This window comes from Bufo gargarizans, chromosome 1 (assembly GCF_014858855.1).
Source record: "Bufo gargarizans isolate SCDJY-AF-19 chromosome 1, ASM1485885v1, whole genome shotgun sequence".
Lineage (NCBI taxonomy): Eukaryota > Metazoa > Chordata > Amphibia > Anura > Bufonidae > Bufo > Bufo gargarizans.
The window spans coordinates 553,516,191-553,542,460 of record NC_058080.1 but is presented as its reverse complement, the minus strand read 5'-3'; the positions used below and the strand labels follow the sequence as shown (position 1 = coordinate 553,542,460).

The window sequence follows — 26,270 nt, the reverse complement described above, 5'->3', positions numbered from 1 at the left end:
GCATATTGTGATAAAGTTCATTATTTTCTGTAATGTACTGATAAACATTAGACTTTCATATATTTTAGATTCATTACACACAACTGAAGTAGTTCAAGCCTTTTATTGTTTTAATATTGATGATTTTGGCATACAGCTCATGAAAACCCAAAATTCCTATCTAAAAAAATTAGCATATCATGAAAAGGTTCTCTAAACGAGCTATTAACCTAATCATCTGAATCAACTAATTAACTCTAAACACCTGCAAAAGATTCCTGAGGCTTTTAAAAACTCCCAGCCTGGTTCATTACTCAAAACCGCAATCATGGGTAAGACTGCCGACCTGACTGCTGTCCAGAAGGCCATCATTGACACCCTCAAGCAAGAGGGTAAGACACAGAAAGAAATTTCTGAACGAATAGGCTGTTCCCAGAGTGCTGTATCAAGGCACCTCAGTGGGAAGTCTGTGGGAAGGAAAAAGTGTGGCAGAAAACGCTGCACAACGAGAAGAGGTGACTGGACCCTGAGGAAGATTGTGGAGAAGGACCGATTCCAGACCTTGGGGGACCTGCGGAAGCAGTGGACTGAGTCTGGAGTAGAAACATCCAGAGCCACCGTGTACAGGCGTGTGCAGGAAATGGGCTACAGGTGCCGCATTCCCCAGGTCAAGCCACTTTTGAACCAGAAACAGCGGCAGAAGCGCCTGACCTGGGCTACAGAGAAGCAGCACTGGACTGTTGCTCAGTGGTCCAAAGTACTTTTTTCGGATGAAAGCAAATTTTGCATGTCATTCGGTGCCAGAGTCTGGAGGAAGACTGGGGAGAGGAAATGCCAAAATGCCTGAAGTCCAGTGTCAAGTACCCACAGTCAGTGATGGTCTGGGGTGCCATGTCAGCTGCTGGTGTTGGTCCACTGTGTTTTATCAAGGGCAGGGTCAATGCAGCTAGCTATCAGGAGATTTTGGAGCACTTCATGCTTCCATCTGCTGAAAAGCTTTATGGAGATGAAGATTTCATTTTTCAGCACGACCTGGCACCTGCTCACAGTGCCAAAACCACTGGCAAATGGTTTACTGACCATGGTATTACTGTGCTCAATTGGCCTGCCAACTCTCCTGACCTGAACCCCATAGAGAATCTGTGGGATATTGGGAAGAGAAAGTTGAGAGACGCAAGACCCAACACTCTGGATGAGCTTAAGGCCGCTATCGAAGCAATCCTGGGCCTCCATAACACCTCAGCAGTGCCACAGGCTGATTGCCTCCATGCCACGCCGCATTGAAGCAGTCATTTCTGCAAAAGGATTCCCGACCAAGTATTGAGTGCATAACTGAACATAATTATTTGAAGGTTGACCTTTTTTTGTATTAAAAACACTTTTCTTTTATTGGTCGGATGAAATATGCTAATTTTTTTAGATAGGAATTTTGGGTTTTCATGAGCTGTATGCCAAAATCATCAATATTAAAACAATAAAAGGCTTGAACTACTTCAGTTGGTGTGTAATGAATCTAAAATATATGAAAGTCTAATGTTTATCAGTACATTACAGAAAATAATGAACTTTATCACAATATGCAATTTTTTTTTAAAGGACCTGTATGTGCTGTGAACTGTGGCAGTCTGCTCCGGTGGAGGAACAGACTGCCAGAATTCACTGTATCCGGCATACATGCTGGCTTTCAGGCGGACAAAAAATACTACACGCAGCATTTTTTGTCTGTCCGAAAGCTGGCATATATACCGGAAAGTGGCCAGATCCCCATCGGATCCCATTACAATGAATGGGGATCTAGCGGTGCACAGTGGTATCCGGCTATGCTGGGTACAGTAATGAATCTAAAATATATGAAAGTCTAATGTTTATCAGTACATTACAGAAAATAATGAACTTTATCACAATATGCAATTTTTTTTTAAAGGACCTGTATGTGCTGTGAACTGTGGCAGTCTGCTCCGGTGGAGGAACAGACTGCCAGAATTCACTGTATCCGGCATACATGCTGGCTTTCAGGCGGACAAAAAATACTACACGCAGCATTTTTTGTCTGTCCGAAAGCTGGCATATATACCGGAAAGTGGCCAGATCCCCATCGGATCCCATTACAATGAATGGGGATCTAGCGGTGCACAGTGGTATCCGGCTATGCTGGGTACAGTGAACTCCGTCAGACTGCTAGAGTTCACAGCGCATATGTGAACCCAGCCATAGTCCTGTCAGCTGACTACTGATGAAGCCTTATCTCTGATCTCCTGACCTTATAAACATTCATTACAGCTAAACTTTTATCAAACTGATAAGAATATGGCTTAAATGAGTGTTTATGAGGTCAGATCAGAGATAAGGCTTCACATGAGCCATCATCTGAGGGCACTGAGAAGTGATACTCTGCAAACAGACTGATTTTTAACCCCTGTATCTCAAAAACATTTTTATTTATTTTTTATATATTTTTTTTTATAAGGACCAATTGAAAAAAAGGATTTTTAGCCCAAAATGAGTAAAATGCAATAAGTAAAAAATTGCCGCAAAGGTGTCCATAGCCCTTAAGGAAGTAGCCAGTGTCTACACCTTAGGGCGTATTTGCACATCAGTGACTCATGGAGAACACAGCACCCTGAAGTCTATTAGTCCGTGAAAAACAGTGACAGAACAGAGATGGCATCCATATTTTGTCAGTGGTTTTCACTGACAATTGGTAGGAGATCTGAAATCTCTTCAGCCTAGCAGTGCACATGGAATGTGGAATGATATTGCCATGGGTAGACTGGCCAGCCAAGGATATCATGAACATGTGTGTTGGCTGAACGCTTGTAGCGATAACAGCTATTCCTTCCCATCCCCCCATACACATGCATGCTCGGCCACATTTATTATGCAGTGTGCACCCATTTGATAATTCTGTGCATCTTATGACACCATTGTGTAAGGAATTGCACAAACGACTTAAAACTATGAGTGCCGCATATTAAAATACTGTGTATCAAACGCACCATAGGGGAGAGTGGAAACCATTAGAAGACCTTGTTGTACTAAGGACAGTCACTTATTTTCCTTTAATAGTCACTGCTATTACCATCAAGTATGTAGGCTTCTCCTTATATGAAATCTTATCAGGATACAGAGACGTGTTTGCATTTATGAGGTCCCACAACCACCCCAATAAAGATATGGTTGTCAAACATCAATTCTATCCTTCTGATGTAGAGTATGGAGTGCTGTCTTTTGATGGAGTGCCACCAGAGGGCGCTCAATTGTATATTCCAGGACAGGTTCTGCACATCCAGAGGAGCACTGTGGGAGAAGGCCAAAGTACCTGTGGCTGGTGACATTATTGGGGGCACTGTTGACCAGTTCGGACCACTGTGGCCAGCTCATGAATGCACTATGTTTGTTAAAGGGATTCTGTCACCAGGTTTCACCCTCTCCAGATAAAAATATGGTTATGTTCAGGGAGCTTTAACCATTCCTAATGTGGTCTTATAAATGTAATCTGTAGGCTCATTTTGCTAAAAATACGCTATTACTAACCTGTCAGGGAGGGAGAGCGGGAGACGTCACAGCGATGTTACAGCAGGAGGAGGGGGGAGGCGTCACAGCGATGTTACAGCAGGAGGAGGGGGGAGGCGTCACAGCGATCTTACAGCAGGAGGAGGGGGGAGGGAGAGCGGGAGGCGTCACAGAAGATTATGAGGCGGCGCTGAAGTCGGGAAAGGCGGAGCTGGGCACGAACGGCGGCGGGTGCGGGCGGCAACTTGGATCCATTTACATCCCCTTGGGCACCTTATTTTTATGAATGACAGGTTAGCAATAGCGTATTTTTAGCAAAATGAGCCTACAGATTACATTTATAAGACCACATTATGAATGGTTAAAGCTCCCTGAACATAACCATATTTTTATCTGGAGGGGGTGAAACCTGGTGACAGAATCCCTTTAATGTTCTTTTAGGGTGTACTGTAACTGTTACTGTTATGTGGGGCACATTGATTTTTAATGTGTTTAAGGATATGTGTGCATGTCACTATTATGGGGGCACTATGTGTGTCACTTTTATGGGGGCATAGTAGCTGTCACTTTTATGGGGAGAGCCATGTGGCCATCGCTGATAAGAGGGGCATTGTGACAGTCACCATTATGAGGGGCACGGTGGCTGTCACTGTTGGGGGCGTTACAGCTATCACTGTCAAGGAAGGCACTGTTCAATTTTACCAAACTAAACCAGTTTCTACAGCTTGAGATACATCAGGGGCTGTATGTAGTTGAGACAGCTAGACATACTTTTCCATCCAGGTGATAGCGCAGGCACTGCTACCTTGCTTGCGTGATGACTGGTGGAAGGGTAGCTGTAAAACACAGTCACAATCCTGTGCTGTGACTGCCATCCCCGGTGACATGAGTGCAGGGCAGGCCATCACTGGTACCAGATAAGGGTCCTCCGGGCTGTCTCTTGTAAAAGCCTGTTAGGTCCTACCATTTTTCAGCATAAGTATATAGTAATAAAATGTATGATTAGTGGAAGTTATTTGATAGAATTAAAGGGCATCTGTCAGCAGATTTGTACCTATGACACTGGCTGATCTGTTAGATGTGCACTTGGCAGCTGAAGGCATCTGTGTTGGTCACATGTTCATATGTGCCCGCATTGCTAAGAAATATGAAGTTTTAATATATGCAAATGAGCCTCTAGGAGCAACGGGGGTGTTGCTGTTACTCCTAGAGGCTCTGCACTTTGATTGACAGGGCCAGGCAGTGAAAACGTCATCACTAGGCACTGAGCATTGGAGGCTACAAGAACGCTGCCCCTCCTGATGGTTGGTCCTTCCTGTCAGTAAGACCTTAGACCTCTTTCTCATGTCATTAAATTGTGGACATGTGCTGTCCCTCTTCTCCATGTTCTGGTCACATACCCATTGATTTTAATGTGTTTATTCACACATCCCTGTGGGAGATGTTCACCACTTTGGTCCATGATGCACACCAAACACGTCCGTCACAAGACAGTCAGTATTTCATCATGACAGTTTCTGTGAAAGAAAAGTGGAAATCACAGCAGCATATCCAGTGCGTCTTTTATTGGAAGCCTTGAGTGCACACACAAAGTACGACGTTTCGGCTACGCAGTAGCCTTTGTTAAGTATACAAATGGTAAAAACTGGCAACCCTAAATACATATATGTGACCACTCCTGCAACATGTTGGAGCCAATCATTAGGAGGCTCAGCCCAATCAATACATCTGTGCCATTAAAAGCAGCCTCTTCGATAATCAGGCCGCCTGAAACACATAATGATATAAATGTGTACCTGAATCATGTAAAACATCATCCGACATCGCCAGACATACTCACACCTACTTCGGCGTCTGGCCGATCGCAATGAGCATGTCACTGACATCACCGCGCTGCCGTTAGTCACGTGCAAAATGCGTCATCAAGTCACATGATGATCACGTGACTGGCGCAAGGTCCTTTGCACACATGTACCCACAGCCACATGGAAGGTCCTGTAAACGGACATTGCCGCTATACCTGTGCATGTCAATGGGGACAACATCAGGTCTCACACACAGACATCATCACAGGGACAAAGCGGTACCTCCACTTCGCATCCAATAGATATTCCATAAGGTTGGATACATGTCACGCATGGCCATCTATCAATTAGTAAACCCGGGAAGTTGAGCATGATTCCAACGGAGTCGGATGAAACAATATATCAGATCCACATCATATAAATATATACTGTGAAAATAGTGACCAAAAAAATTATAACAAAAAAAAACATAAACTACCATAAAAACATTGTCTATACTGTGTCAGACATGAATGACTATAATATTCTACCTATCTATACTGTTCACATTGAATTCAATGTTGAGTCCCTGGGGTTGTAACCATTGTAATGTAAAGATCCATTTCAGCTCTTTTTATCTCAACATGCGCTCCCTATCACCACCCCTCTTGGGAACGTGTCCACAGTCATTAAAGTGCTTAGCCACCGGCTTGTCCCAATTTTTTTTCCTAATAGTACTGTGCTTGTTAATGCGCTCTCTAATTTCCATGGTTGTTTCTCCCACGTAGATCAAACTGCAGGGACAAACAATCATGTAGACTACAAACTTGGACCGAGGTGTAATATCCTGCAATGTTATATTTCTTGCCGCTATACGGGTGTACAAAGGTGTTCCCCTTTACCATGTTCCCACAGTTGCAACAACCCAGACATGGGAAATTCCCCATCTTTCTGGGTTTAAGGTAAGTTTCAATAGATGATATATTTACCACCAGCTGGTTTACTTCTTGTGTGTAGGCCTCGTCACTCTCTCCCGTGCACCCTGATTGTAGCCCGGGTGTATAGGTGGATGTTGATCTTTTCTGAACCAACTTATGCCAACATGTTCACGGCGGAGGTTGAGGACAAACTAGTATATGCATCACCTTTTTACCAGTGGGTCCTGTGCTGGTGGGGCTACATCGACAACATTTTTATGATTTGGAGTGGCTCTATTGACTCTTTGAATGAGTTTCATCTACATTTCAACAATGGGGTACCCGGTCTCTAATTTACTGTGACTTCCTCTTCTGAGGAGTTACAGTTTCTTGGCGTCAGGGTTTACATTGAAGATGGCCAATTGAAAACAGACTTGTATAAGAAGCCTACGGACAGGAACAACCTGCTGAGACATGACAGCTGTCATCCACGCCGCATGTTAGATTCCCTGCCTTGGAGTCAGATGCTGCCTGTTAGAGGAGTTGTATCCGATGATCATGTATTTACCCACTGGATCAATGAGATGTGTAACACATTTTCTCATAGGAGGTATCCGGGTAGGCTTCTACACAGGTCTAGGGCCAGGGTCTCCTTGGTTGACAGAGTGTCCACATTTTAGTCTTCACCTACAAGCAGGGATACGTTTGTATCCACCTATGGCAACCACAGTGCTCACATAGCACAGATTTTAAGGAAAGAGTGGCATATCCTACATAGGGTTTTTCCCACTATTCGTGAATTTTACAGTCCGCCATTGATGGCATATAAACGGGGCACCAATTTCCATGACAAACTGATCAAAACTGACATAGGAGGTGTTACTAAAAGGGGGTCAAACTTACCTTAAACCCAGAAAGATGGGGAATTTCCCATGTCTGGGTTGTTGCAACTGTGGGAACATGGTAAAGGGGAACACCTTTGTACACCCGTATAGCGGCAAGAAATATAACATTGCAGGATATTACACGTCGGTCCAAGTTTGTAGTCTACATGATTGTTTGTCCCTGCAGTTTGACCTACGTGGGAGAAACAACCATGGAAATTAGGGAGCGCATTAACAAGCACAGTACTATTAGGAGAAAAATTTTGGGACAAGCCGGTGGCTAAGCACTTTAATGACTGTGGACACGTTCCCAAGAGGGGTGGTGATAGGGAGCGCATGTTGAGATAAAAAGAGCTGAAATGGATCTTTACATTACAATCGTTACAACCCCAGGGACTCAACATTGAATTCAATGTGAACAGTATAGATAGGTAGAATATTATAGTCATTCATGTCTGACTCAGTATAGACAATGTTTTTATGGTAGTTTATGTTTTTTTTGTTATAATTTTTTTGGTCACTATTTTCACAGTATATATTTATATGATGTGGATCTGATATATTGTTTCATCCGACTGTTGGAATCATGCTCAACTTCCCGGGTTTACTAACTGATAGATGGCCATGCGCGACATGTATCCAACCTTATGGAATATCTATTGGATGCGAAGTGGAGGTACCGCTTTGTCCCTGTGATGATGTCTGTGTGTGAGACCTGATGTTGTCCCCATTGACATGCACAGGTATAGCGGCAATGTCCGTTTACAGGATCTTCCATCTGGCTGTGGGTACATGTGTGCAAAGGACCTTGCGCCAGTCACGTGATCATCATGTGACTTGATGACGCATTTTGCACGTGACTAACGGCAGCGCGGTGATGTCAGTGACATGCTCATTGAGATCGGCCAGACGCCGAAGTAGGTGTGAGTATGTCTGGCGATGTCGGATGATGTTTTACATGATTCAGGTACACATTTATATCATTATGTGTTTCAGGCGGCCTGATTATCGAAGAGGCTGCTTTTAATGGCACAGATGTATTGATTGGGCTGAGCCTCCTAATGATTGGCTCCAACATGTTGTAGGAGTGGTCACATATATGTATTTAGGATTGCCAGTTTTTACCATTTGTATACTTAACAAAGGCTACTGCGTAGCCGAAACGTCGTACTTTGTGTGTGCACTCAAGGCTTCCAATAAAAGACGCACTGGATATGCTGCTGTGATTTCCACTTTTCATTGCTGTTCCTGGACTGCTGTGGATCTGCGGTGCCATCGCGGCTGTTGCATTCCGGTTTTGGTCAAGAGGTCCGGTTGTGCTGCTCTACCATTTTGTTTGTGCAGTTTCTGTGAAGGATCTGTGTTTGGTCTGTTTTTTGCCCTCCATGTGTCATCCATATTCCATGTGCACCTCTACGCTGAAAAGGGATTTACAGAACATCTCCTACCAATGACAAAACGTGGATGACATCTCTGTTCTGTCAGTGGTTTTCATGGCTCCATAGACATGTTTGGTCCACACCATGGACTAAAGTAGTGCATTCTCCCCTTTTCATATTGAATTATCCATTGGTTTCTGACAAGGTGCATCAAACCGTTGCCCTTCTTGGGCCTAGTGGCTTTTATTAACCTGCAAAACAATAACATACCTCCCAACATTAGAGTCCCAAATTGACATATTGTTCTCCCAGCCCCTCCCTGTTTTGACCACTGCTCCACCCAGGAACAGATTGTATAGACATTTGCATAGACCATGCACCTTCGAGATCCAGTTCTCAGGAGGGTTTGCATGTATGGATACATGCACGCTAAGCTCTCTTTCAGTTTAAAGAGCACCCGTCAGAAGGATTAGGCCTATTAAACCAGGCATAATGCGTGGTAGGGTTGATCCTACTAATTAAAAGCATACTTTTGTTATTCAAGTCAGTTGCCTTAGGGCTCATGCACACGAACGTATATTCTTTCCATGTCTGTTTTTTTTTTTTGCGGACCGTATATGGAACCATTAGCAGCCCCCCAGTGCATCTCCATCAGCCCCCAGTTAGTGCATCTCCATCAGCCCCCAATGCCTCTCCATCAGCCCCCAGTGCGCCCTCCCCGGTATTAAAATCATTGGTGGGCAGTGTGCCCTCCCCCCCTCCACAGTGTTAAAATCATTGGTGGGCAGTGTGCCCCCCCAGTATTAAAATCATTGGTGGACAGTGCGCCCTCCACCCCCCGCAAGTATTAAAATCATTGGTGGGCAGTGTGCCCCCCCAGTATTAAAATCATTGGTGGACAGTGCGCCCTCCACCCCCCGCAAGTATTAAAATCATTGGTGGGCAGTGCGCCCTCCGCGCCCCCCCCCCCAGTATTAAAATCATTGGTGGGCAGTGCGCCCCCCCCCCAGTATTAAAATCATTGGTGGGCAGTGTGCCCTCCCTCTCCCCGTATTAAAATCATTAATGGGCAGTGTGCCCTTCCGATCGGAGTCCCAGCAGTGTAATGCTGGGGCTCCGATCAGTTACCATGGCAGCCAGGACACTATTGAAGTCCTGGCTGCCATGGTCAGTTACTCTGCAGAATACTTACATGCACTCCTTCTTCTTGTAACTCACAGGTCTGTGCGGCGCATTGCTTATGCTTATAGCAATGCGCCGCACAGACCTGTGATGAGTTACAAGGAGGAGGAGCGCCAGGCTGCCACAGCGCATGTAAGTATGCTGCAGAGTAACTGACCATGGCAGACAGGACTTCAGTACAGCATTACACTGCTGGGGCTCCTATCGGCTTTACTGTGGCTGCTCTCCTGACTTAGGGGCCCGGTCGCAATTGCCGCAGCTTCTTCCTAGGCCAGTGACATCACGTTCATCGGTCACATGGCCTATGTGCAGCTCAGTCCCATTCAAGTGAATAGGCCTGGGCTGCAATAGCGAGCACAGCTGCTACAGTGAATAGCGTGTACTTGATAGGTTGTGAAGAGGCGGCAGATAGTGATGGTCTATCCTGAGGAAAGGGCATCAGTATTTTCATACTGGAAAACCCCTTTGAAAATCAGTTTTCAAATTTTTATGTGCACTTAGGGGCTTTGTTAATTTTGTTTTAGGAGGACTGTCTTAAGGTGCTTTTTACTGAATACTAGAAAAATTGATGTTTAAGAATGTGAGAATTATCATGATGCTGGCACACATACTCCGGCACCATAAGCAGTATTCTCTTATGAATACATAGTAGGTATGGGGACGGTTCAGAAATATTACTAGTGAGCTCCCCTAATGAAGAATGATTAGCAGCGTTTCCTCATCCACTAAGAGAAACCAAAAATCTGCCTGTATGTTTGTCTATATGTATGTGTATATGAGTGTGTGGATGTCAGTAACATACATGTTGTAGGTGAACACCCTTAGATTTAGGAAGCATGCACCTTGTACACAATCTGCCTGTATGTTTGTCTATATGTATGTGTATATGAGTGTGTGGATGTCTGTAACATACATGTTGTAGGGGAACACTCTTAGATTTAGGAAGCATGCACCTTGTACACAATCTGCCTGTATGTTTGTCTATATGTATGTGTGTATATGAGTGTGTGGATGTCAGTAACATACATGTTGTAGGTGAATACTCTTAGATTTAGGAAGCATGCACCTTGTACACAATCTGCCTGTATGTATGTCTATATGTATGTGTATATGAGTGTGTGGATGTCAGTAACATACATGTTGTACAGAATCTGCATGTATGTATGTGTATATGAGTGTGTGGATGTCAGTAACATACATGTTGTAGGTGAACACTCTTAGATTTAGGAAGCATGCATGTTGTACAGAATCTGCCTGTATGTATGTCTATATGTATGTGTCTATAGTGTGTGGATGTCAGTAACATACATGTTGTAGGGGAACACTCTTAGATTTAGGAAGCATGCACGTTGTACAGAATCTGCCTGTATGTTTGTCTATATGTATGTGTATATGAGTGTGTGGATGTCAGTAACATACATGTTGTAGGTGAACACCCTTAGATTTAGGAAGCATGCACCTTGTACACAATCTGCCTGTATGTATGTCTATATGTATGTGTATATGAGTGTGTGGATGTCAGTAACATACATGTTGTAGGGGAACACTCTTAGATTTAGGAAGCATGCACCTTGTACAGAATCTGCCTGTATGTTTGTCTATATGTATGTGTGTATATGAGTGTGTGGATGTCAGTAACATACATGTTGTAGGGGAACACTGTTATATTTAGGAAGCATGCACCTTGTACACAATCTGCCTGTATGTATGTCTATATGTATGTGTATATGAGTGTGTGGATGTCAGTAACATACATGTTGTACAGAATCTGCATGTATGTATGTGTATATGAGTGTGTGGATGTCAGTAACATACATGTTGTAGGGGAACACTCTTAGATTTAGGAAGCATGCATGTTGTACAGAATCTGCCTGTATGTATGTCTATATGTATGTGTCTATAGTGTGTGGATGTCAGTAACATACATGTTGTAGGGGAACACTCTTAGATTTAGGAAGCATGCACGTTGTACAGAATCTGCCTGTATGTTTGTCTATATGTATGTGTATATGAGTGTGTGGATGTCAGTAACATACATGTTGTAGGTGAACACGCTTAGATTTAGGAAGCATGCACCTTGTACACAATCTGCCTGTATGTATGTCTATATGTATGTGTGTATATGAGTGTGTGGATGTCAGTAACATACATGTTGTAGGGGAACACTCTTAGATTTAGGAAGCATGCACCTTGTACAGAATCTGCCTGTATGTTTGTCTATATGTATGTGTGTATATGAGTGTGTGGATGTCAGTAACATACATGTTGTAGGGGAACACTGTTAGATTTAGGAAGCATGCACCTTGTACACAATCTGCCTGTATGTATGTCTATATGTATGTGTATATGAGTGTGTGGATGTCAGTAACATACATGTTGTAGGGGAACACTCTTAGATTTAGGAAGCATGCACGTTGTACAGAATCTGCCTGTATGTTTGTCTATATGTATGTGTATATGAGTGTGTGGATGTCAGTAACATACATGTTGTAGGTGAACACGCTTAGATTTAGGAAGCATGCACCTTGTACACAATCTGCCTGTATGTATGTCTATATGTATGTGTGTATATGAGTGTGTGGATGTCAGTAACATACATGTTGTAGGGGAACACTCTTAGATTTAGGAAGCATGCACGTTGTACACAATCTGCCTGTATGTTTGTCTATATGTATGTGTATATGAGTGTGTGGATGTCAGTAACATACATGTTGTAGGTGAACACTCTTAGATTTAGGAAGCATTCACGTTGTACACATCCTGCCTGTATGTTTGTCTATATGTATGTGTATATGAGTGTGTGGATGTCAGTAACATACATGTTGTAGGTGAACACTCTTAGATTTAGGAAGCATGCACCTTGTACACAATCTGCTTGTATGTTTGTCTATATGTATGTGTATATATGAGTGTGTGGATGTCAGTAACATACATGTTGTAGGTGAACACTCTTAGATTTAGGAAGCATTCACGTTGTACAGAATCTGCCTGTATGTTTGTGTTTATGTATGTGTATATGAGTGTGTGGATGTCAGTAACATACATGTTGTAGGGGAACACTCTTAGATTTAGGAAGCATGCACGTTGTAGACAATCTGCCTGTATGTTTGTCTATGTGTATATGAGTGTGTGGATGTCAGTAACATACATGTTGTAGGTGAACACTCTTAGATTTAGTAAGCATGCACGTTGTACAGAATCTGCCTGTATGTTTGTCTATATATATGTGTATATATGAGTGTGTGGATGTCAGTAACATACATGTTGTAGGGGAACACTCTTAGATTTAGGAAGCATGCACGTTGTACACATCCTGCCTGTATGTTTGTCTATATGTATGTGGATATGAGTGTGTGGATGTCAGTAACATACATGTTGTAGGTGAACACTCTTAGATTTAGGAAGCATGCACCTTGTACACAATCTGCCTGTATGTATGTCTATATGTATGTGTGTATATGAGTGTGTGGATGTCAGTAACATACATGTTGTAGGGGAACACTCTTAGATTTAGGAAGCATGCACGTTGTACACAATCTGCCTGTATGTTTGTCTATATGTATGTGTATATGAGTGTGCGGTTGTCAGTAACATACATGTTGTAGGTGAACACTCTTAGATTTAGGAAGCATGCACCTTGTACACAATCTGCTTGTATGTTTGTCTATATGTACAGTATGTGTATATATGAGTGTGTGAATGTCAGTAACATACATGTTGTAGGGGAACACTCTTAGATTTAGGAAGCATGCACGTTATACACAATCTGCCTGTATGTTTGTCTATGTGTATATTAGTGTGTGGATGTCAGTAACATACATGTTGTAGGTGAACGCTCTTAGATTTAGGAAGCATGCACCTTGTACACAATCTGCCTGTATGTTTGTCTATATGTATGTGTATGTGAGTGTGTGGATGTCAGTAACATACATGATGTAGGTGAACACTCTTAGATTTAGGAAGCATGCACGTTGTACACAATCTGCCTGTATGTTTGTCTATATGTATGTGTATATGAGTGTGTGGATGTCAGTAACATACATGTTGTAGGGGAACACTCTTAGATTTAGGAAGCAGGCACCTTGTACAGAATCTGCCTGTATGTATGTCTATATGTATGTGTATATGAGTGTGTGGATGTCAGTAACATACATGTTGTAGGTGAACACTCTTAGATTTAGGAAGCATGCACGTTGTACAGAATCTGCCTGTATGTTTGTCTATATGTATGTGTATATATGAGTGTGTGGATGTCAGTAACATACTTGTTGTAGGTGAATACTCTTAGATTTAGGAAGCATGCACGTTGTACACAATCTGCCTGTATGTTTGTCTATATGTATGTGTATGTGAGTGTGTGGATGTCAGTAACATACATGTTGTAGGGGAACACTCTTAGATTTAGGAAGCGTGCATGTTGTACAGAATCTGCCTGTATATTTGTCTATATGTATGTGTATATATGAGTGTGTGGATGTCAGTAACATACATGTTGTAGGTGAACACTCTTAGATTTAGGAAGCGTGCATGTTGTACAGAATCTGCCTGTATGTTTGTCTATATGTATGTGTATATATGAGTGTGTGGATGTCAGTAACATGCATGTTGTAGGTGAACACTCTTAGATTTAGGAAGCGTGCATGTTGTACAGAATCTGCCTGTATATTTGTCTATATGTATGTGTATATATGAGTGTGTGGATGTCAGTAACATACATGTTGTAGGTGAATACTCTTAGATTTAGGAAGCATGCACCTTGTACACAATCTGCCTGTATGTATGTCTATATGTATGTGTGTATATGAGTGTGTGGATGTCAGTAACATACATGTTTTAGGTGAACACTCTTAGATTTAGGAAGCATGCACGTTGTACAGAATCTGCCTGTATGTTTGTCTATATGTATGTGTATATATGAGTGTGTGGATGTCAGTAACATGCATGTTGTAGGTGAACACTCTTAGATTTAGGAAGTGTGCATGTTGTACAGAATCTGCCTGTATATTTGTCTATATGTATGTGTATATATGAGTGTGTGGATGTCAGTAACATACATGTTGTAGGTGAATACTCTTAGATTTAGGAAGCATGCACCTTGTACACAATCTGCCTGTATGTATGTCTATATGTATGTGTGTATATGAGTGTGTGGATGTCAGTAACATACATGTTGTAGGTGAACACTCTTAGATTTAGGAAGCATGCACGTTGTACACAATCTGCCTGTATGTTTGTCTATATGTATGTGTATATATGAGTGTGTGGAAGTCAGTAACATACATGTTGTAGGTGAACATGCTTAGATTTAGGAAGCATGCACGTTGTACACAATCTGCCTGTATGTTTGTCTATCTGTATGTGTATATGAGTGTGCGGTTGTCAGTAACATACATGTTGTAGGTGAACATTCTTAGATTTAGGAAGCATGCACGTTGTACACAATCTGCCTGTATGTTTGTCTATATGTATGTGTATATGAGTGTGTGGATGTCAGTAACACACATGTTGTAGGGGAACACTCTTAGATTTAGGAAGCGTGCACCTTCTACACAATCTGCCTGTATGTATGTCTATATGTATGTGTATATGAGTGTGTGGATGTCAGTAACACACATGTTGTAGGGGAACGCTCTTAGATTTAGGAAGCATGCACCTTGTACACAATCTGCCTGTATGTTTGTCTATATGTATGTGAGTGTGTGGATGTCAGTAACATACATGTTGTAGGTGAACACTCTTAGATTTAGAAAGCATGCACCTTGTACACAATCTGCCTGTATGTCTGTCTATATGTATGTGTATATGAGTGTGTGGATGTCAGTAACATACATGTTGTAGGTGAACACTCTTAGATTTAGGAAGCATGCACGTTGTACACAATCTGCCTGTATGTTTGTCTATATGTATGTGTATATATGAGTGTGTGGAAGTCAGTAACATACATGTTGTAGGTGAACATGCTTAGATTTAGGAAGCATGCACGTTGTACACAATCTGCCTGTATGTTTGTCTATATGTATGTGTATATGAGTGTGTGGATGTCAGTAACATACATGTTGTAGGTGAACACTCTTAGATTTAGGAAGCATTCACGTTGTACACATCCTGCCTGTATGTTTGTCTATATGTATGTGTATATGAGTGTGTGGATGTCAGTAACACACATGTTGTAGGGGAACACTCTTAGATTTAGGAAGCGTGCACCTTCTACACAATCTGCCTGTATGTATGTCTATATGTATGTGTATATGAGTGTGTGGATGTCAGTAACACACATGTTGTAGGGGAACGCTCTTAGATTTAGGAAGCATGCACCTTGTACACAATCTGCCTGTATGTTTGTCTATATGTATGTGAGTGTATGGATGTCAGTAACATACATGTTGTAGGTGAACACTCTTAGATTTAGAAAGCATGCACCTTGTACACAATCTGCCTGTATGTCTGTCTATATGTATGTGTATATGAGTGTGTGGATGTCAGTAACATACATGTTGTAGGTGAACACTCTTAGATTTAGGAAGCATGCACCTTGTACACAATCTGCCTGTATGTTTGTCTATATGTATGTGTATATGAGTGTGTGGATGTCAGTAACATACATGTTGTAGGTGAACACTCTTAGATTTAGGAAGCATGCACCTTGTACACAATCTGCTTGTATGTTTGTCTATATGTATGTGTGGATGTCAGTAACATACATGTTGTAGGGGAACACTCTTAGATTTAGGAAGCATGCACCTTGTACAGAATCTGCCTGTATGTATGTCTATATGTATGTGTATATGAGTGTGTGGATGTCAGTAACATACATGTTGTAGGTGAACACTCTTAGATTTAGGAAGCATGCACGTTGTACAGAATCTGCCTGTATGTTTGTCTATATGTATGTGTATATGAGTGTGTGGATGTCAGTAACATACATGTTGTAGGTGAACACTCTTAGATTTAGGAAGCATGCACCTTGTACAGAATCTGCCTGTATGTATGTCTATATGTATGTGTATATGAGTGTGTGGATGTCAGTAACATACATGTTGTAGGTGAACACTCTTAGATTTAGGAAGCATGCACGTTGTACAGAATCTGCCTGTATGTTTGTCTATATGTATGTGTATATGAGTGTGTGGATGTCAGTAACATACATGTTGTAGGTGAACACTCTTAGATTTAGGAAGCATGCACCTTGTACAGAATCTGCCTGTATGTATGTCTATATGTATGTGTATATGAGTGTGTGGATGTCAGTAACATACATGTTGTAGGTGAACACTCTTAGATTTAGGAAGCAGGCACCTTGTACAGAATCTGCCTGTATGTATGTCTATATGTATGTGTATATGAGTGTGTGGATGTCAGTAACATACATGTTGTAGGTGAATACTCTTAGATTTAGGAAGCATGCACGTTGTACACAATCTGCCTGTATATTTGTCTATATGTATGTGTATGTGAGTGTGTGGATGTCAGTAACATACATGTTGTAGGGGAACACTCTTAGATTTAGGAAGCGTGCATGTTGTACAGAATCTGCCTGTATATTTGTCTATATGTATGTGTATATATGAGTGTGTGGATGTCAGTAACATACATGTTGTAGGTGAACACTCTTAGATTTAGGAAGCATGCACGTTGTACAGAATCTGCCTGTATGTTTGTCTATATGTATGTGTATATATGAGTATGTGGATGTCAGTAACATGCATGTTGTAGGTGAACACTCTTAGATTTAGGAAGCGTGCATGTTGTACAGAATCTGCCTGTATATTTGTCTATATGTATGTGTATATATGAGTGTGTGGATGTCAGTAACATACATGTTGTAGGTGAATACTCTTAGATTTAGGAAGCATGCACCTTGTACACAATCTGCCTGTATGTATGTCTATATGTATGTGTGTATATGAGTGTGTGGATGTCAGTAACATACATGTTGTAGGTGAACACTCTTAGATTTAGGAAGCATGCACGTTGTACAGAATCTGCCTGTATGTTTGTCTATATGTATGTGTATATGAGTGTGTGGATGTCAGTAACATACATGTTGTACAGAATCTGCATGTATGTATGTGTATATGAGTGTGTGGATGTCAGTAACATACATGTTGTAGGTGAACACTCTTAGATTTAGGAAGCATGCACGTTGTACAGAATCTGCCTGTATGTTTGTCTATATGTATGTGTATATATGAGTGTGTGGATGTCAGTAACATGCATGTTGTAGGTGAACACTCTTAGATTTAGGAAGCGTGCATGTTGTACAGAATCTGCCTGTATATTTGTCTATATGTATGTGTATATATGAGTGTGTGGATGTCAGTAACATACATGTTGTAGGTGAACACTCTTAGATTTAGGAAGCATGCACGTTGTACAGAATCTGCCTGTATGTTTGTCTATATGTATGTGTATATGAGTGTGTGGATGTCAGTAACATACATGTTGTAGGGGAACACTCTTAGATTTAGGAAGCGTGCACCTTCTACACAATCTGCCTGTATGTATGTCTATATGTATGTGTATATGAGTGTGTGGATGTCAGTAACACACATGTTGTAGGGGAACGCTCTTAGATTTAGGAAGCATGCACCTTGTACACAATCTGCCTGTATGTTTGTCTATATGTATGTGAGTGTGTGGATGTCAGTAACATACATGTTGTAGGTGAACACTCTTAGATTTAGTAAGCATGCACGTTGTACAGAATCTGCCTGTATGTTTGTCTATATATATGTGTATATATGAGTGTGTGGATGTCAGTAACATACATGTTGTAGGGGAACACTCTTAGATTTAGGAAGCATGCACGTTGTACAGAATCTGCCTGTATGTTTGTCTATATGTATGTGTATATGAGTGTGTGGATGTCAGTAACATACATGTTGTAGGTGAACACGCTTAGATTTAGGAAGCATGCACGTTGTACAGAATCTGCCTGTATGTTTATCTATATGTATGTGTATATATGAGTGTGTGGATGTCAGTAACATACATGTTGTAGGGGAACACCCTTAGATTTAGGAAGCATGCACGTTGTACAGAATCTGCCTGTATGTTTGTCTATATGTATGTGTATATGAGTGTGTGGATGTCAGTAACATACATGTTGTAGGTGAACACTCTTAGATTTAGGAAGCATGCACGTTGTACAGAATCTGCCTGTATGTATGTCTATATGTATGTGTATATGAGTGTGTGGATGTCAGTAACATACATGTTGTAGGTGAACACTCTTAGATTTAGAAAGCATGCACGTTGTACACAATCTGCCTGTATGTTTGTCTATGTGTATGTGTATATATGAGTGTGTGGATGTCAGTAACATACATGTTGTAGGGGAACACTCTTAGATTTAGGAAGCATGCACCTTGTACACAATCTGCCTGTATGTCTGTCTATATGTATGTGTATATATGAGTGTGTGGATGTCAGTAACATACATGTTGTAGGGGAACGCTCTTAGATTTAGGAAGCATGCACCTTGTACACAATCTGCCTGTATGTTTGTCTATATGTATGTGAGTGTGTGGATGTCAGTAACATACATGTTGTAGGTGAACACTCTTAGATTTAGTAAGCATGCACGTTGTACAGAATCTGCCTGTATGTTTGTCTATATATATGTGTATATATGAGTGTGTGGATGTCAGTAACATACATGTTGTAGGGGAACACTCTTAGATTTAGGAAGCATGCACGTTGTACAGAATCTGCCTGTATGTTTGTCTATATGTATGTGTATATGAGTGTGTGGATGTCAGTAACATACATGTTGTAGGTGAACACGCTTAGATTTAGGAAGCATGCACGTTGTACAGAATCTGCCTGTATGTTTATCTATATGTATGTGTATATATGAGTGTGTGGATGTCAGTAACATACATGTTGTAGGGGAACACCCTTAGATTTAGGAAGCATGCACCTTGTACACAATCTGCCTGTATGTTTGTCTATATGTATGTGAGTGTATGGATGTCAGTAATATACATGTTGTAGGTGAACACTCTTAGATTTAGAAAGCATGCACCTTGTACACAATCTGCCTGTATGTCTGTCTATATGTATGTGTATATGAGTGTGTGGATGTCAGTAACATACATGTTGTAGGTGAACACTCTTAGATTTAGGAAGCATGCACCTTGTACACAATCTGCCTGTATGTTTGTCTATATGTATGTGTATATGAGTGTGTGGATGTCAGTTACATACATGTTGTAGGTGAACACTCTTAGATTTAGGAAGCATGCACCTTGTACACAATCTGCTTGTATGTTTGTCTATATGTATGTGTGGATGTCAGTAACATACATGTTGTAGGGGAACACCCTTAGATTTAGGAAGCATGCACGTTGTACAGAATCTGCCTGTATGTTTGTCTATATGTATGTGTATATGAGTGTGTGGATGTCAGTAACATACATGTTGTAGGTGAACACTCTTAGATTTAGGAAGCAGGCACCTTGTACACATCCTGCCTGTATGTTTGTCTATATGTATGTGTATATGAGTGTGTGGATGTCAGTAACATACATGTTGTAGGGGAACACTCTTAGATTTAGGAAGCAGGCACCTTGTACAGAATCTGCCTGTATGTATGTCTATATGTATGTGTATATGAGTGTGTGGATGTCAGTAACATACATGTTGTAGGGGAACACCCTTAGATTTAGGAAGCATGCACGTTGTACAGAATCTGCCTGTATGTTTATCTATATGTATGTGTATATGAGTGTGTGGATGTCAGTAACATACATGTTGTAGGTGAACACTCTTAGATTTAGGAAGCATGCACGTTGTACAGAATCTGCCTGTATGTATGTCTATATGTATGTGTATATGAGTGTGTGGATGTCAGTAACATACATGTTGTAGGTGAACACTCTTAGATTTAGAAAGCATGCACGTTGTACACAATCTGCCTGTATGTTTGTCTATGTGTATGTGTATATATGAGTGTGTGGATGTCAGTAACATACATGTTGTAGGGGAACACTCTTAGATTTAGGAAGCATGCACCTTGTACACAATCTGCCTGTATGTCTGTCTATATGTATGTGTATATATGAGTGTGTGGATGTCAGTAACATACATGTTGTAGGTGAACACTCTTAGATTTAGGAAGCATGCACCTTGTACACAATCTGCCTGTATGTTTGTCTATATGTATGTGTATATGAGTGTGTGGATGTCAGTAACATACATGTTGTAGGTGAACACTCTTAGATTTAGGAAGCATGCACCTTGTACACAATCTGCCTGTATGTTTGTCTATATGTATGTGTATATGAGTGTGTGGATGTCAGTAACATACATGTTGTAGGTGAACACTCTTAGATTTAGGAAGCATGCACCTTGTACACAATCTGCTTGTATGTTTGTCTATATGTATGTGTGGATGTCAGTAACATACATGTTGTTAGGTGAACACTCTTAGATTTAGGAAGCATGCACCTTGTACACAATCTGCTTGTATGTTTGTCTATATGTATGTGTGGATGTCAGTAACATACATGTTGTAGGGGAAACTCTTAGATTTAGGAAGCATGCACCTTGTACACAATCTGCCTGTATGTCTGTCTATATGTATGTGTGGATGTCAGTAACATACATGTTGTTAGGTGAACACTCTTAGATTTAGGAAGCATGCACCTTGTACACAATCTGCTTGTATGTTTGTCTATATGTATGTGTGGATGTCAGTAACATACATGTTGTAGGTGAACACCCTTAGATTTAGGAAGCATGCACCTTGTACACAATCTGCCTGTATGTTTGTCTATATGTATGTGTATATGAGTGTGTGGATGTCAGTAACATATATGTTGTAGGGGAACACTCTTAGATTTAGGAAGCATGCACGTTGTACACATCCTGCCTGTATGTTTGTCTATATGTATGTGTATATATGAGTGTGTGGATGTCAGTAACATACATGTTGTAGGTGAACACTCTTAAATTTAGGAAGCATGCACCTTGTACACAATCTGCCGCTGATTTGCCGTCTGTGTAACATCTCTTGTATGTGTTGTGTTTTATTACAAATAGCCATCTCTGACAGGGAGCGGAGCAGTAGGAACAGCCAATGCAATAGATATCGAGGCCTTTAAACGACAGCAAGCCCTCACACAAGCAGGTATGTCCCTGTCTGAAAGTAGCTGTAGCTACGTCTCCACCATCATCAGCTCCAGCAGTGACGTAGACCTGCCTTTGCCTGTTTTGTTCAGTTGTTGTCTGCTATTACCAGATGAAATGATTGCTGCTTATAATAAGAGAAGTCTTTTTCATCACTGCAGACCCCAGCAAGAGAGCACGCCTGGATGTAACACGTCATGGAATGGTGTACCAGCATCCAGGGGTGGCATCTGGGGTACCCCTACAGCAGCTTATGCCCACTGCACAAGGTATTACCACTAGGAGCTTCCAAGTGTCTTTGTGGTTTTGGATATAGACCTTTGGTTTTATTTCTTTTTACCTGTTTTCACCTGAATATTATTTTGGTCCCGCATTTCCTTGCAGAGACATGATTGTTATTTTCTTGTGTTTTTCTGTCCAGGGGGAATGCCTCCTACTCCTCAGACTGTGCAGCTGACAGGGCAGAAGCAGAACCAACAACAATACGATCCCTCCAAGGGACCCCCTGTGCAGAATGCTGCCAGCCTACACACCCCTCCTCCTCAGTTACCTGGCAGGGTGCAGACTCCCAATATTCCCATATCTTCCCTTCCCACTGCCCTGCACCTGGCACAACAGCAACAACAAATCGCAGAAGGTCAAATCCAGGTACAGGTTAAAACCCAGGCTCCGGGGGTTCCGATCCAGGCATCTTCCCAGAACCAGTTGCCATCACAGATCTCCCAGTCCCTGCAGCCAGCATTTCATGCTCAGATGCCAAAAACTGTATCACAGGCACAGGGCGCAGTTCAACAGGTATGGATGGTTTTATTTCATAATTATTATTTATTTTATAATGTATGTATCTAGACTTTAATACTTGTTAGACTTAGGTCCCATGCACGACTGTATCCGTTTTCCGGTCTGGAAATTGCGCATCTGCAAAATATGGATGCGGTCTGTTTGCTGTCTGCATTTTATGTTGCAGACCCATTGTTTTCAATGGGTCCGTGGTATGCATTTTGCAGACATAGTTTATCTATTTGCAGAACCGACATACAATGCGAAAACCACATAAATTATCCATGTGCTTTCTGCATCCTTACGTCCTATACTTGTCCGCAGAATGCGGACTGCAGACCCATTGAAGTTAATTGGTCGGCAAAAAATGCGGATTCAGCACTGAATGCATCTGTATTTTGCGGATCTGCAAAACGGATACGGTCGTGTGCCCTTAAAGTGATCCTCCCCCTTACTAAGGCTTATTCCCCTGTCTGTATGGCCGTTACCTGACAATCACCTTTTTCTCACTGGTGATTTAATAGGCTATACTCTACGCTCTTTCTGTCCTATCAGCTGTACACACACTTACTGGTGAGCTTATGGTAGGCTTGTGTTATACACAGCAGCCAATCAGAGAACGGAGAGCTGCAGAGATCAGAACAGAGTAGCATCCTCAACCAATGATGAGACAGGAGGTGTGTCTCAGGCTACCTCAGACTCCACGTAGACTCTGCACCAGAACTGTGGTCACAGATTAAAGCTCTGTCCTAGTGGAGCTGAGCAAAAATCTAGCCAAGCAAGTAATCATCAACTGTAGGTACTGACTTAGCTGCTGGCTGGACAGTCAACCCTAGCTGGATCACATGAGTATAGTAAATGTATGTTGTTGGCTAAACTAAAGTTTGTGCTGCCATCATTGCCATCTCTGATTCTCATTTCTTTATGATTAGATATTTATATTCTTTCCAATGTTTGGTAGCCAATGCATGAATACTTTAAGTGATATATGTGGTTCCCCCACAGACTGTCACCCTGATGAGGCCAGCTACAGAGTCTCCTCAACAACGTCTCACCAACAGCAGTGCACAGCAAAGCTCTTTTGTGGCTCCTGCTGCCATCTCTACCAATAACTCCATTGCGTCCTTCTCGCTGTCAACAAACAGAACTAACCAAGCTTCAAATAAATCCACCATTTCCAAAGCCTCTGCAGGACCAGTTGGCATTAAAATCCAGACTTCTTCTCAGAGTACGGCTGGAGCAACTCCAGACAATGCACAAGACAAACTGATGGAACAGGTAAGACGGGTATTGCCACGCACATAAAATAATTATTCAATACGTTTTTTCCTCTGGCTGCTTGAATTATCCCATTATTACCTTTGTCTGGGTTTATAAATTAATATGGTATTTTAGGGTTAAATAGTAAATAATATGCTTGTGAAACTAGGGACATTTCATTATGGAGTGATATGTGGCCAGCCATCTCCTTCTTGTCCTACCTTTTGTGGCCACAATGGCCAAATTTAACAGGGGCCACAGGACTGCAGTTCTTCTGATAAGTGGGGTCCTATAACTGCTATTCGTAGAAATACCCCTTTAACCCTTTCTCTGCCAAAGATGTGCTTCATATGTCCTCACAGGGTGACACTTCAATAGCTAGGGACATATCTCACATGTCCTTTCTACTGATGGCTGGATCTAAAGCTGTGTAGCAGCTAGAAATGTGAGCAAGGTGCTCTTATTCCTGACTCGATTTCTAAAGGCTGTATGTTAGTTGTGTGGCAGTTAGCACTGTATTCCAAGTCCGGACCTTGATTTAAAGAATATGGCTCATGGCGCACATCTCTAGCTGCTACAGAGCCTGAGATGTTCTAGATGTAATAGAATTAGATCCTCATCTCCCTGCATAACTGTACATGACTCCAAGGGGAGGGTGGACTTCTGTGCATGTTATCAATCCATCCCCATCAATCAGAGAGTATAGTTGTCAGATGACAGTGTTTGCTTGTTAAATCACTCCTCTGGGCCTGATTAGACTGTTTATTGAGCTCCAATAAGTCTCACCATACATAGTGAAATATGTAGATCGTTTCTCTAGTGATGCCCATTGCACAGTAATAGTGATAACGATTATTACTAGAGAGGAATTATCACTAAAGTCAGAAGACATTTTTGCTCACCAACTTTCACCATAAATTATCATCTTCAATTACTGTATATTTAACCTCTTCCTGACAGAGTGATTTTTTTGTTTTTGTTTTTCACACCCTGCCTTCCCGGAGCCATAACTTTTTTATTTTTCCATTCACATAGACATATGAGGTGTAACATATCTAAACACCTCTGGCAGTGAGAGGGTTAATTGCTACTTTCCTTGACTGTTATACTATGTATCGTAATAATCTATTCTTCATAGGAAAACCTTGTACATCAGCGCATTGCAGATCTTCGTAAGGAAGGTTTATGGTCTTTGAGGAGGCTTCCGAAACTGCAAGAACTGTCCAGACCCAAATCTCACTGGGATTACTTGTTAGAGGAGATGCAATGGATGGCTGCAGACTTTGCTCAAGAAAGGATGTGGAAGGTGGCTTGTGCAAAGAAGGTAAACTGGATGGGACCCTATTAGAGATCAACAATACGATTTTCCTATATACAATGATTCCTCAAGTTACAATAGGCTTTAGGTTACAAGATTTTCAACTTTCTGTAGAATGGTCTTTCCTGGGCCATCATACATAGAGCAATTACTAGTTTTCCATAGCATTACGGTCTCCAAATACAACATTGCAATGGTCACCCTGAAGCAATGAATATTGTTACTTGAGGGACCACTTGCAAGCTGGTGAAGTGCAGCTATTATCTGCACATTGGATAAATACGCAACTGTTTCAGAATTATTACCTTTACCTGTTTTCTCTGTGTAGTTGGTGAGAACTGCTGCCCGTTATCATGAAGAAAAGAGAGTGAACTATGAGCGAGCCCAGAAAGAAGAGGAGAACAAACTGAAGAGGATTGCTGCTACAATTGCTAGAGAGATTGAGTTTTTCTGGTCCAACATTGAACAAGTGAGAGTTTACATTATCACTGTGACTACAAGTTCTTCGGGGCGGTGAGCAGTAGGAGAAGGAGGCATCGGGTACCTGAGGTCACCACCTGTTGTGTCTTGATGGTGCTACCACTCAAGGAGTGCAGCCCTGAAGTTCAACAGAAAATGACTGTGTATGGTAGGAAACCTTTAGCCGTTACTGCCCAGTAATGACGGTTTTCATGCCCCCCCCCGCTTCAATCCATTAGCATGGTAAAGTTCAGATGAAGAGAGAGTAGTTGAAAGAAAAGTCTATATGTAACTGGGCTCTGTTCTTTTCCAACTTAGCGGTAGTGAGCTGCCTATAATATTGCAATATTATAAGTTTTATTTTTTATAAATTTTAGGTTGTGGAAATTAAATTACAAATGGAGTTTCAAGAAAAAAGGAGGAAAGCGCTAAATCTAAATATGGACTCCATGAAAGGTATGTGATTCCTCAAGCTGATTGTTTTGTCAAAATATATGAAATATTCCATCAAATGTTATATTTAACACTTAACAGGCTATATTCTTTTTTGGGATTCACAATAATATCTAGAAGCCCGAGTCTCAAAATGATTAAAGGGAACCTGTCACATAGAATTTGGTGTCTGATGTGCAGGCAGCATGTTATAAGAGCAGAAGGAGCGGAGCAGACTGATATATAGATTT

At 41.5% G+C, this 26,270-nt stretch overlaps 1 protein-coding gene across 1 annotated transcript in view; it reads left to right on the top strand.

The window, feature by feature from the left end:
- The window catches only part of EP400 (E1A binding protein p400), a 174,108-nt gene that overhangs the window by 29,856 nt on the left and 117,982 nt on the right, over window positions 1-26,270 (top strand). The window contains 7 exon segments of the mRNA XM_044275617.1: window positions 21,684-21,771; window positions 21,932-22,039; window positions 22,192-22,565; window positions 23,556-23,828; window positions 24,949-25,134; window positions 25,457-25,597; window positions 25,965-26,043. Coding sequence (XP_044131552.1) covers window positions 21,684-21,771; window positions 21,932-22,039; window positions 22,192-22,565; window positions 23,556-23,828; window positions 24,949-25,134; window positions 25,457-25,597; window positions 25,965-26,043 — 1,249 coding nt within the window.